This window comes from Squalius cephalus (assembly GCF_949319135.1).
Source record: "Squalius cephalus genome assembly, chromosome: 4".
NCBI lineage: Eukaryota > Metazoa > Chordata > Actinopteri > Cypriniformes > Leuciscidae > Squalius > Squalius cephalus.
The window spans coordinates 49,566,924-49,580,704 of NC_137125.1; the positions used below are offsets into that span (position 1 = coordinate 49,566,924).

The following is a 13,781-nucleotide window of genomic DNA, read 5'->3' on the forward strand; positions in this document are numbered from 1 at the left end:
TTAATTTCATTCCACCGTGCCTTAAAACAACATGCAAAATATAAAAACAGGAAAATGGTAGTGCCGCAAAAGGTCAAATACGTGACATCCATTCAATTTACCTCATCTTTTGAGGTCTCAACTGACTGCATCCACACAAGCAGCGTGCATATGATAGGTTATTTTATTGTCAGTATTGTTTGCTCTATTTTGCAACAAAATAATAAAAAGCCACAGCAGAACTTAGTGAACGAATCCGCGGCTTTGAACGAATCGGGAGAGTCAATGATTCAATGACACATTCATGAATACAGTCACTTGCTTCGTTACTGGATGGATGGATGGATGGATGGATGGATGGATGGATGGATGGATGGATGGATGGATGGATGGATGGATGGATGGATGGATGGATGGATGGATGGATGGATGGATGGATGGATGGATGGATGGATGGATGGATGGATGGATGGATGGATGGATGGATGGATGGATGGATGGAGTGTAATTGGAAGAGATGTGTAATTGGAAGAGATGCAGAATGATGTTAAATGCCTCAGGTGATACGCCACTCTAAAGAAATTTGGGAACCACTGAATTGAACTGAAACCCTATTGTTCATGTTAGGATTTTTATTATTATTATTCTGCCATAAAACTGATCAGGCAGACCGAACCGTAAGGCCTAGAGACTTGAATCTTGGTCAGATGGTAATAGTCTTGCTCGCTACTACGAATCGGTCAATAGGGGGCGCTACAGCGATCAAAAACGCAAAATCGATCATGTACCGTTTGTCGTAGACTCAAGTGTCTTATATCATTGGAATCCTTGGCTTAAGATGAACAATTAAAAAAAAAAAAAAAATCATTATTATTACTATTATTATTATTATTAGTAGTAGTAATATTATACAATAATAAATTAAATGATATTATAATACATTGAGAAAAGTGCTCACCTTCAGCTATGCTTCTCTTCAGCATGTCGTGTTTGGCTTGTAGTTTAGCGATAAGATTACTGCCTTCCAGATACTCCTTCAGTTTCTGCAGCCAAACAAATGCACACAGTCAATAATAATCCACTTACACTGGAAATTAATGATCTAATTAGTCCTGGTCATCCTTCAGTAGCCATAAACTAAGTTTAAAGATACTGGCGTTGCTTTAGGCTAAAACAAGACCATTGATCCGGGGGTCACAATGCTACAAAACTACAGTGTGAACAGATCATCGACTGTGAAGTGTGAAGCAAGGAGGATAAATACTGTGTGTCTGATATGAGTATGAGTATATCTCTTACTAAACACTATCCCTGGTTTCACAGACAAGGTTTAAGTCTAGTCCTAGACTAAAATGCATGTTTGAGCTGGACGTAACTTGCACTGGCAGAAGCACACCAGTAATATTTTGGTAACACTTTACAATAAGGTTCCTTTATTAAACATTAGTTAATGTATGAACTAACATGAACTAACAATAAGCAATACATTTATTACTGTTTTTGTTAATCTTTGTTAATGTTAGTTAATAAAAATTGTTTGTTCATGTTAGTTCACAGTGCATTAACTAATGTTAACAAGATTTTAATAAAGTATTAGTAAATGTTGAAATTAACATTAACAAAGATGAACAAATGCTGTGTAAGTGCAGTTCATTATTAGGTAATGTTAACTAATGTAGTTAACTAATGAACCTTATTGTAAAGTGTTACCAATATTTTTTTCTAAGGCAACTTAAATGCCCTAATTAAACTAAGGCCCAATCCTGGCCTAATCTAAGCCAGACAGGGATATTTCCAAAACAGGCTCTGTCTGAAGGATTGTGTGTGAGCCAGCATTTACTGTGAAATAGAAGAGCTCTGTTTCCTGCTGGTTGGCGCGTCTCTTGGCCAGGCTGGGTTTGCTGAGGTAAGTGTCTGATACGCTGGATTTGACCGACTCAGTGGAGCGACTGTGCTGGAAGCTCTCGGACACGTCGTAGTCCTCCATATTCACCATGTCCTGGATAGTGCTGAGAGTGGCCTCCGACGTCTTTTTCACCTTCAGAGGGAACATCGAGAGTTATAGAAGTGGTGGCGCCATATATACTATTGCATTGAATGATTAGCACATTTGATTCATTTTAATCCAACACCTTATTTTTAGGTTTACACCTTATTTTCATATTTCACAAGTGGTTAAAATACAGGTGTAAATGGGGTCCAAAACATTTTACATACTCTATAAGGAGCATTTTCCTGCCTGATCAAACCCTTACATTTATGTAAGCTAATGTATTCTATTCACAGTATGTTGACTTGGTGTTGTTAAATAATTTTAATTTAGTTAATTTAGATGATACCAAATTTAGGATAGCATTTTTCAGAGAATATCTAAAATAATTTGCAGTGAGATTAAAATTTGTAAATCTATTTAGAAGCAACAATGTTTTCCCCACATAGTGACCTTCTACTCTTCAAAAGATTGGTGTCAGTCATTTTTTGAATATATTTTTTAATAAATTAATGTATTTTATTCGACAAGCCTGCATTAAATTATTCAAATGTGACAAAATATTTTTATTTCAAATAAATGATGTTCTTTTGAACTTTTTATTCATCACAGAATCCTTAGAAAAAGTATCATGGTTTCCACAAACATATGAAGCCGCACAACTGTTTTCAGCATTGATAATAATAATAAAAAAAAATTTTTCTTGAACAGCAAATCATCATATCAGAATGATTTCTGAAGGATCATGTGACACTGAAGACTGGAGTAAAATTCAGCTTTGCACCACAGGAATAAATTCAATTTTAAAATTTAAAAACAGAAAACACTTGTAATAATTACTGTTATGTTTGATCAAATAAATTAGTATTATCATGTCCAACCAACCAAGCTAATAGTACAATAGTGGTGCTTCTTGTTTTGTGACAGTCACACACTGTAATCAGTAATTGGTCCATATCCATCTAGAGAAGCAGGGATAGAGGAATATCACACACACACCCGTCTCTACAGTCACTGCAGTAATACCGCATTCATCAGCACTTCTGCTCTGTCCTTCACATGCTGAGAGCTGCAGGAAACAGCTGGCCTGCCAACAACCAGCGATAAACAACCACGCACTCCAACAGAGACGGAGAAGATGGAAACAATATGTACGAATGTGCCTGTAGTTTTGAAGGAGTGTGCTGGTATGCATATATAGTGCCTGACGACAAAGACAGAAGGAACGAGAGAGGGGAAAGGAGAAATGGAGAAGGTGTGTACGCCTGTCATCTCATTCTTTATCCTCAGTGGGGGAACCGCAGCTGCTGAGGTGCTCATTCGAGAGGAAGGGATGTGTGTGTGTGTGTGTGTGTCTCACCTCCTCGTTTTCTATCTTCAGTGTAGAGAGGCGCGACTGCAGCTGCTGGAACCGGAGGAGTAGTTCGGCTTGCACCTGCGGCAGTGCTGTGATTTGACTCACCTGAAATATCAACACGCATAAATACACACATTACAGAAACCGCTCGGTAGAACAAATAAATCATTTGATCTTTTTATAAATATTATTTTGGCCTTTTGGAAATTTTCAAGGACATGGATGGTCAAGAAAGTACAGAAAATGATAGGAAGAAGAAGACGGCGCAGGATAAAAAGTCGACCATGATCATGAATTTTGTGCTGAAGATTAATTGTCATACAAATAATAGCGATTAGCGAATTAGCGAGTTTATTTTTTTCATGTCACTTACTGTGTAAGCCTAATTTTATTACTATTTTATAAAATAAAAAAAATAATAAAATAGACCCATATGATTTATGAAAATTATGATATATGATATAATAATAATTTTAATATAATATATTATATGATATAATATAATAAAAAACATAATATATTATAATACATATATACATATATAATTATAATCTAATGTATAATTTTATCTCTCTTCCCATTTAGATAAAACCGCATTTTATGATCCAATCAATCACTGGACAGTCAAAATTAATTTGAATAAACGATTTTATGTTTGTAGATAAAATCCTTTTTTTTTTGTTTAGCCAAATTATGAAGATATAAAAGGACAGTAAGAGTCACCGCAATAGCAACCCTTCCTTCCTTTCCTACACAGAAGAGTATAGCCTCATGATTTTGTTTTGTGAATGCAAATATGCAGTGGACACTAGGTGGCGTGTGACCTGGTCTCCCATGTGTGGCTGGAAGTTGAAGCGTGCAGGAGGGGTGAACGCTGTGGGGTGAGTCTCCATAAAGCGTTGCCGGTCACTACCGGGGTCCAGCCCCTCCACGGCCCCCTCCAAAATATCCAGGCCCTCGTGGCGAGAGGTTTCCATGCTGTATTCTGCCGACAAGTAGGTCCTCAACGCCCGGCTCAGGCCCGCATGATAGCCGAGGTCACAACACTGTTAAAACACAGACACATGCAATCGATTTTCATAGAGAAAAGAACACGAATAGTGTGGATTTGTGTAGAGCTGTCACTCAAAACCGATTATGATGGATAAAACATTACCTTAAAACGCTTATCTAGAAATTATCCTCCACGGCTTCTGTTCTCAGGGTTAATTTGAAGGGTTTTCATACAGGCTTTTACCGTATCTCGCTTTACCACCCCCACACAATCTCTCTCTCTTTTAGCCACCCACGGACACAGATTCTCCTGCTGTCTTTATCTCAGTGTGTGCAGGTTTGACCTCTGTGAAGGTCAGTGAGACGCAGCGCTCCGATCGGCCAGATACTGCTGACCACGATCAGCCCGCTGCAAACTCTAATGAGCAAAACAACACACACAGCAAACCGAGGAGCGGGGACGACCCGCGCGAGAAACGGCTCCTCTCTGAACCACTGAGGATTCTCCTGGCCTCATTGTGCACTAGATCGAGTCTGCAAGATCCTCAATAGCATCCTTATAGATTAGTATGCATTAGGTGTATAGTTTGCAGATTTTCTGATGATCTGCTACAGTTGCGGAAATAAACAACTAGAGCACACTACATGGGACACTCTATCCCACAATGCAATGCACACAAACTGACCTTCCATTTTCAGAGTGATGAATTAATCAAAAATCTAGTGTATATCTCAATGTATACTGCATGTCTGCATAATATGGCATATATATACAGTATCTATACTGTATATAGTGCGGTATATAGTATTTAATATGATATATACAGTTTGTTTACAGTATGGCATATGTTGGAGTCTAATAAAAATATACTCTGTGTGTGTTATATAAAGATCAAATGATGGATGAATCCATAGAACAATATATAGATAGAACGAGAGTTAGATTGATAGAATGACAAAATGATAGATATGTTGTATATTATATGGTGCATAATATGTGTATACAGTGTGATTTACATTATGTTGATGCGCTAAGGTCATGTGACAATGTAGCATCCTACTGTTTAATATGTTTACCACTGCATACTATATTTAAAATAATTTCAGGACAGTATATAGGCCAATTCACACCGCACCGACAGACGGCAACAGACACTTCTTCAGGTTTTGTCGGATCAGTGTGTACCCCTTGTTTTCGTTGGTCTGCGTCTGTCAGTACAGTGTGAACTGTCCTTATACTGTGCAGTAAGCAGTAACTAGCATGCTAGTATTCCCTTCCAAACGTGGCCTGTGCTCGTAATTAAAGGCTTAATCTCCATCCCATCCTGCCTGTTACAGGGTGCGTTTGTCTCTAATTAAAGGCAGTGGAGGCTGCCTTAATTAGTGATTATTAATCAGGACTATAATTCATTACTGTGCTTGGTGAAAAAGCAAATAAACACAACCATAACACTGTGCCCTTCATGCAGTGGCAATTTCCTGCCGTGGATTCACAGCGGCGATTCATAATAAGATACTCACGTCAATCAAATGCGACAGGTCGTGGATGTAATATTTAAACAGAGAAGCGTTCGTGGCCTCCAGAGTCAGGAGATACTCGTTCCGAGCTTTCATAACCTTCAGTTTGTTCTCTGAATACTTGGCTTGGCGCTGGGGGGAAAAAAAGAGAAAGACGGAGAGGTTAAGGAGAGAGAGAAGGACAAAGTGTTTAGCAAGTGCTATATCTCCATCAAGGCAAGAAGATAAAATGTTTTTATTGACAGATAATTGTATGGTTATATAATTATAATTATATAATTATATTATATAACTCGTTTCTAGTGCCAGTGTGTTCACAGTGAGGCTTGGTTTGCGTCTGCTTCTCTGTAAATGTAATTGCTCCTTTAATTAAAGTCCATGACTGTTGGTAAAACCCACAGATCTTTTAAAGCAACATTATCATTAAATCAAGCAAGGATCCTAAACATTCAAGTCCTTTATCAACAGTACAGAGCTATAGTGTCAATATAGTAGACTGTAAAAAAAAAATTACATCCCCAAGTCAAAAATTTCTAGTGACTGATCACATCTAATTTTTTCAATTAGTCTGACGTATTATTTCTCATTGAGCCAATGTTAACAGACTATTGCAACAAGAATTGCACTTGGGCCAATTTAAAAATTTAGATGTGACCAGTCACTAGAAAATTTTGACTTGGAGAGGTTAGAAATTTTTTACAGTGTAGCAGTTTAAATTTTATAAATATTATGTTGAATTTGCATTAAATTTGAATTTGGGGTGTGTTTCGGGCTGCAGTGTATAAACACACACATACATTTATGATATATGTGACCAAACGGTTTTATGCTCCTGCTATGCCTCGGAAATATGCTTGCCTTACACTGTTGACTCTGTCCATCGGGATATCCTGTCCACCTATTCTGTCCAATCCTGTAACCATTGCTCATTCTAACCTCTCTTCCCATTTATGAAGAGAAAAATGAATGCAGTATCAAACTGTAGTGAACACACAGTGTGCCATGGGGGAGTATGTGCTGAAGAAAGACTCCTGCTTTATTTACACAATCTGACATCATAGTCACCTGGGTTAGTTTACTGTATACTGATGTGGAAACTGTGAAATAACCATTTTGTGCCCTAAAAATGGTTTACAAATACAGAATGGTTTGCAAAATGGCCGCTCTCCTTTGCTTTTTTTTCTCTCTCCCCATTTCTATAAATATGTTCCGCTTGCACATGCTGTAGCTGTGCTAAAAAATTATAGATTAAAGCATTGCCATTAAAATGTATTTCAGCTCAACAACATAAAAAAATGATATTAATATAGCATTAAATAAACCAAGCAATCCTCAGTAAATCTTCAGAAGCATCATTATAATGAAGCATCAAATCACCTAAACCAATAAGACCAACAAAATAGGCTCGTTTTTCAGTTAGTTGTCCATAAATCAGAAATGATTCCCTCATAATGTCCCCCAAATTACTCCAGAACTCCAGTTCACAGTATTTCATCAAGACAAATGAACTTTGCTCTCTATTTCTGGAAACACATCTGGCACATTAAAATTCAAGGAATCTCATTTGCATTGTGCATAATACACTCTTAGATTGCAAACAACAAAACTCGGTTTCAATTTATTTTGATGGTCCCAAACACATTCTGTTGACTGTAAGTAACACTGCACTTACATGTCTACTAACTCTCATTAGAGTGTTAGTAGAGTATTAGTAGACTGGTAGGGTTAGGGTTAGGGTTAGAATAAGTTGACATTAGTTATTATTAGTTACTTAGTCAGTAAAATGTCTGTTGGAGGACAGTCACAATAAAGAGTTAGCAGATATTAAGCAGACAGTCTACTAATACTCTAATGACAGTTGACAAGTTACAAAGTTACTTATAGTCAACGGAAAGTTCAAAAGGGACCAACAAAATAAAGTGTTACCCAAATCTCATACAAGGTATAACAAATAAAGACCCCTTGAACAACAACAGAAAAATGCAAAAGGCCAAATATTTGGAACACACCTTCTCTTTCATCTTCTGAATCTTGCGAGCAGCGTTGCGTCGTTGGTGGCGATCTTCGGTGCGCAGACTGAAGACGGCCTCTCCGCCTCGGCCTTGTCGTTCGCCCTGCCTCTCTGCGTCCTTCAGCTTATTCTCTGCACTTAGAGTCTCAGTGTGATACATGTGATACGTCTTCATCACCTGCAGGGGGCAGAGCAGCCAGGGAACTACATTACCCACAATCCCTCAGAAGAATGCAACCCTTCCTATAGAATGCAACAGATTCCGGAAGTAAAAACATTCATTTTCTCCATAGGGAAACTGATTTTTAACTTATAAACCTTTAAAGACAGACTTGTTTTTTGATGGCACTTCTGTTAAAGCCGTTAGCCCACATGATTTCAACTTATTTTTTTAAATAATCATGTTTAACAGCAGAAATCATGGTGAAAAACTACATTACCCATGATGCTATACAGAAAATTCCACCAATCAGTCATGACAAGCAAAATGCACCAAAAGAGCTCTTTAGCTCCGCCCACTCCCATAAAACCAACTAAAATACTTCAATATTTGCATGCATATTTTGCAACCAACTTAAAATATATTGTTTATATATAATCAATAATTTTATATTTCTCCTGCGTTTTTAATTCGAATATGTAGTTTGCAATGCTTCATGGGATTGTAGTTCTTTCCCTCACTAAAGCCGTTGTCCAATTTTCAAATACTTTTTTGCTTCGAATCAAAGTTTGTGATGTTATTATGATTCACCTCGTAGCTGGTTGATTTGGTTCATGAATTATAACACTTTAACGAAGAGTTTTAACGAAGAGTTTTAAAATCCCTATGGGCGAAATGAATGGAAAAAATACTCCCGGAACCAACACAGTGTTGCACTCTATTGAGTTAATCTGATTCATAAATGTCTATCATGCATGTTTGTAATGGAGTGACTGCAATCTGACAGGATTTTGTATTTATGTTTGTTGTCTTTCCAGAAATATTTCACAAATTGCATCTTTCTTTTATTCGGACTGCTAATAGTCTATAAACACTGTGTTAACATTTGGGGAATTCATGCAGACGTGTAACTGTATTTTGGGCCGTGGTGGATCAAAATTATTTTTGCAGAAAATGCCAAGACTGTCAAAAAAACACTCCTTGCTACATGCTAAATCATGCAACATGCTCCCTGTCCCACTCTCGTACTCTGATGTAAATCCATCTCAACAAGGACGCAAAACTGCTTACATGAGGGTTGCAGTGGGGTGGAAACTTCCTGAACTCTGAGTACTTTGGTTCAGAGAATTCATCTCAATTTTATTGTGCGTTCCTTATGTAAGCGGTAAGCTCAGCTGACAGACCTAATGTGTGCTGCGTGTTTTTGTTTTATCAAGGTTATTTATGCAAGAGCTTCTGGCTTTTAAGACTTCAGGCCTGTCAGACAAGCTTATATTCAGGTAAAATATTCACAACTGCACATAAAAACAATTACAGACAAGTACAATTTCTATTTTAGGTGCTGGTTAACATGGAAAGTGCACACAATATTTTTCCATACCATATTTTCTAATTGTATCTTATTAATCTTATTGTGAATGATTAATCCACGCATATGATTAATTACATTTTTTACTTTCTTTAGTGTGTAATGTTGCTGTTTGAGCATGAAAAAGGTCTGCAAAGTTACAGTCACTCTAAAGGGAGTTATTTTCAATATCAGAGCGCACCGTTTCTGAACTCCCTGAAACGCCTCCATTGTAGTCTTGAGTTTTCTTCCAGGAACGAACACGCCACAATATTACACATTTAAATAATTCCCGCCAAAGGAATACACAAAAAAGGGGCGGGGCCTTGTTGAGTTAGTTAGCAGTGTGTTGAAACTTGCGGTTATGGTAAGGGGAGTAAGTAACACACTCTAAGTGTTTGACCAATCACCACACACTGGTCCAGCCGACCAATCAGAAGACATTGCTTTTTGAAAGGAGGGGCTTTATAGAGTCAGGAACTAAACAGACAGACTGGGAAGAGAGGTGCTGCAGTAATATCAAATATTTGAACATTCAAGCATTACATAATTCTAGTAGTCCCCAAAAATTAAATCAAGACTTTGTAAAAGAGCATAATATGGCCTCTTCTGTGAAAATCTGTGATTTCAAATTTGCTACCTTCCATCACCAACACTCATTTTTGCATACTTTTTTTGAGCCACTCTTATCACTCTGGAGATGCACGAAAATTACATCACAGCTCAAGATAGTAGCTACACTGTAAAAAATTTGCTGTAGTTTTGCAGCTGTTTGCCAGTAACTTACTGTAGATTTAAATTTATGTTATTTACTGGCAACAGTTTGTTCAAAGTTAAATGAACATTAAACATTAACAAGTCTTTGTCTTTAAAGAATAAAATTATAAAATAACAATATAATGCAAAGCATTCTGGGAACCAGAAATCTTCATCAACCTTTTTCTGTTTTTTTCCTTCAGATTTTGGTTCCCAGAATGCTTTGCATGAGGATGTTATTTTAGTTTTATTCTGTAAAGATAAAGACTTGTTAATGTTTAATGTTCATTTAATTTTGAACAAATTGTTGCCAGTAAATAACATCAATTTAAATCTACAGTAAGTTACTGGCAAGTAGCTGCCAGTAATACTGTAATTTCTACAGATTTTTCTAACAGTGTACTGATATGCGTTCCTGTAATACCATCACTTCAAAGGCAGCAGTTGGGTAAAATATCCCATATAAGTCAATTTTATGCTGGTCTTTCCAGCAACTACAGGATAGGGTAAAACTAAACAGCAGCAGAAGTTGCAGACAAAAGGAAAATTGTCATCACAAGGTGAAGGGTAATGCAGAAATGCTAGATTGAGTACATGTAAGATAGATGAAACCGATACGGTCGAGTTCTGGAAGAAGGCGCGCGAGAGACAGAGAGTGTCAGTGATAGAAGAGGCGAATTATATATTGATGGAATGATAAAATGAGAGAGAGAAAAGCACCAGCAAAGTGATGGGATGAAAAAGTAATCCAAAAAGAGATTGAGCGGATGATGAGAGAGAATGAGACAAGCTCACCGTGTAGAGTTCGTTAAGAATCTTCATCAGGTCTTCTTGCAGCTGGAAAATGATCTCTTTGCTCTGTGGGCAAACCCCCCCCCCAAAAAAACACAAGGTGGGTTATAATGGACAGAGAGGAAGGGCCGAGCTGGGTCAAACTCAGATATACAGTCAAGAAATTGCTGTCCTTGCTTTGTCAATTCTGAACTAACACAATAGATCAAAACAACTCAAATGTCCACTTAATGGACAGTGTGAACGCGGCCCTTTTCTAATCTACATTAGTGCCGGTCTACTAAAGTGTTGTTGTGCAGAGAAAGAAATTCAGTTACTATAAATAAAACACAACTGTGTTGGATTCTACAGAGACAAAGACTGAATAATGAATGGTGAATCCACATAAAAAATAAAATCACAAATAAAACTCATGCACACAGTCCGAGACTTAAGATTGAGGTAATTATACAGACAGAAGTCAAACAACCTGGAGCAAACTCTGTTTTGATAACACCAGAATTACTAAAGAGGAAGTTCATATTTTGTTTATCCAAATGACAAATGTACTTTGTACTTTTCATCTCCCATCAGTACCTTTAATGAATGCATATTTTTTCCACCTTTCATTTTGATGTAATTATACGTGCATCCCATCCCATTATAGTAGTGACAGGGACCTCACCTTCTTGAGCAGGCGCATGTTGTCCTCGCTGACATGCGTGAAGCGTGTGATGACGTTGTTGAGGTAAAGGTCGCTGAGTGTGGCGTGGTCCTTACTCTCTCTCCTCACCTGGTTCAGCAGCAGATACCAGCAGTTCACGGGAGAAAGGAGGTTCTGGTCCTTCCTGCAAGCCATGAAAATGTGCGTTTTTAAGATGTCGATGGAAAAATAATCAAACATAATACTCATGAAAACACAAGAAAATCAAACTCAAATCTCTGTTATCAAGTGTTTGTCATCTGCAAGTAATTCAAGTGAATAATTTTAAATACCTCTAATTATATATATATATATATATATATATATATATATATATATATATATATATATATATATATATATATTAGGGCTGTCAAAAGATTAATCGCGATTAATCGCATCCAAAATAAAAGTTTGTTTTTACATAATATATGTGTGTGTACGGTGTATAATTATTTTCTATATATAAATACACACACATGCATGTATATATTTAAGAAATATTTGCATGTATATACTGTGTATATATATTTATATTATATATCATTTATATTATAAATATTTTATATATAAATAACACATTTTTCTTAAATATATATGCATGTGTGTGTATTTATATATAGAAAATAATTATACTCCATACACACACATATATTATGTAAACACAAACTTTTATTTTGGATGCGATTAATCGCGATTAATCGTTTGACAGCCCTTATATATATATATATATATATATATATATATATATATATATATATATATATATTCTCAAAACCTGCTAAGGGGTAATAATGGAACAACAGTTTTAATAAAAAATTCACTATGATTCCCAAAAGGATCTGCATTTTCGTGGGTTTAAATAAAGGATTTTTGTCATAAGAGACAATAAAACAACTTTGTGCATCAAAACCACTCCTTTCATGGTAAAAATTCACTTTATTTTCAAAAGTCAATGAATTTGCATCTGAATCATTTTATCTGAAATGTAACATTTTTGACAAGCCAAACATGTCAGTCTCTGGATTATAAGTAATTTATTTAAGTCATGAAATAAACTTCTTTCCGTAAAATAAGTATAATGAACTACGCAAAAAAGGCATTTTGATCATCTCCAGAGGTTTTATAATTACCCAAAAATCAAACATTCACCCCTCACGCATGTTATCATGTCTGTCAAAAACTTAGGCTGGCTGATGGTTGGAATATTATTACTAAAAACTTGGACATAACACACTCATTGACATCAATCACTTCACTGAATAAATAATTATTACCTTACGATCTGTTTTCAAATCCACATCATTTGAATATCACAACATCAATGTCTGTCAAAAAATAACGTGCACAATACGCGGTAGTATATACGAGAAGAGGTCCAGCGAGTCATGCATTTCCTGGAAAACCCACACAACCGGATGTTTTGAGTATTTCATCGCTTTCCGAGAAGAGGGAGAAAATGGCGGCCTGAGCGGCTTCAGCATGCTGTCTGTCAGAGACCATAACGTACATAATACATAACGGACTCTCGCAAGCATAGATTCATGAACTTGACTGATGATTTTTATATGTAGGCCTAGTTAAAAGGTAGTTTCTACAAAGTAATTTCTTCTCAGTTGTTAAATAAATTAAGGCAATTATCAAAGTTCAAGAAAATGTTGTTTAATTTTCCAATAAAGGTTTTATGTGATTTGTTACATTTAAGATTTTGACACAAGCAGTTTTCTAAAATTAAACTTTTTCTGAAATGTTTTGCTTGAAAAGAGTGATTGTATTACCTACATTTATTCAGTAATAGAACAGATTCATATATTAAGTGACCTACTGTGCTACATATTAAAATATTATATCAAGCTCTTAAATCACAAGCTCTTGGTGATATTTAAAGTGAATATGTTCATTTCTGCTGTAAGACTCTCTGGGTGGCCCGGAGGTTTGCTGTACGTGCTGTTTTTGTGAGTGCTGCTCTGTGGCTTTTTTCAAGCAGTCATCCAAATCCACTAATGAACCATTTCTTATTTATTCTCCGAATTTATTCACCGAAATGCTTAGGCTTCGGTGAAGATTTCAGCTGCAATTAACTGAATAGACTAGTTTGCCCTTGGTAGGATAACTCTTTCCAGGAATCAGGGTGTTAAGCAAATGTACCACAACCCTTAAAATCCATGTAAATGAGCTGCAGCTGAACACCAAAT

At 36.4% G+C, this 13,781-nt stretch overlaps 1 protein-coding gene across 3 annotated transcripts in view; it reads right to left on the reverse strand.

The window, feature by feature from the left end:
• srgap1b (SLIT-ROBO Rho GTPase activating protein 1b) overlaps positions 1-13,781 on the reverse strand; it is a 36,285-nt gene that overhangs the window by 8,163 nt on the left and 14,341 nt on the right. For all 3 annotated transcript variants that reach the window (XM_079868153.1, XM_079868152.1, XM_079868154.1), the window contains exons 3-10: positions 11,569-11,731; positions 10,908-10,970; positions 7,847-8,026; positions 5,841-5,969; positions 4,151-4,372; positions 3,330-3,431; positions 1,820-2,017; positions 938-1,022 (exon numbers count right to left, since the gene is read on the reverse strand). In XM_079868153.1, coding sequence (XP_079724279.1) covers positions 938-1,022; positions 1,820-2,017; positions 3,330-3,431; positions 4,151-4,372; positions 5,841-5,969; positions 7,847-8,026; positions 10,908-10,970; positions 11,569-11,731 — 1,142 coding nt within the window. The remainder of the gene's footprint in view (positions 1-937; positions 1,023-1,819; positions 2,018-3,329; positions 3,432-4,150; positions 4,373-5,840; positions 5,970-7,846; positions 8,027-10,907; positions 10,971-11,568; positions 11,732-13,781) is intronic.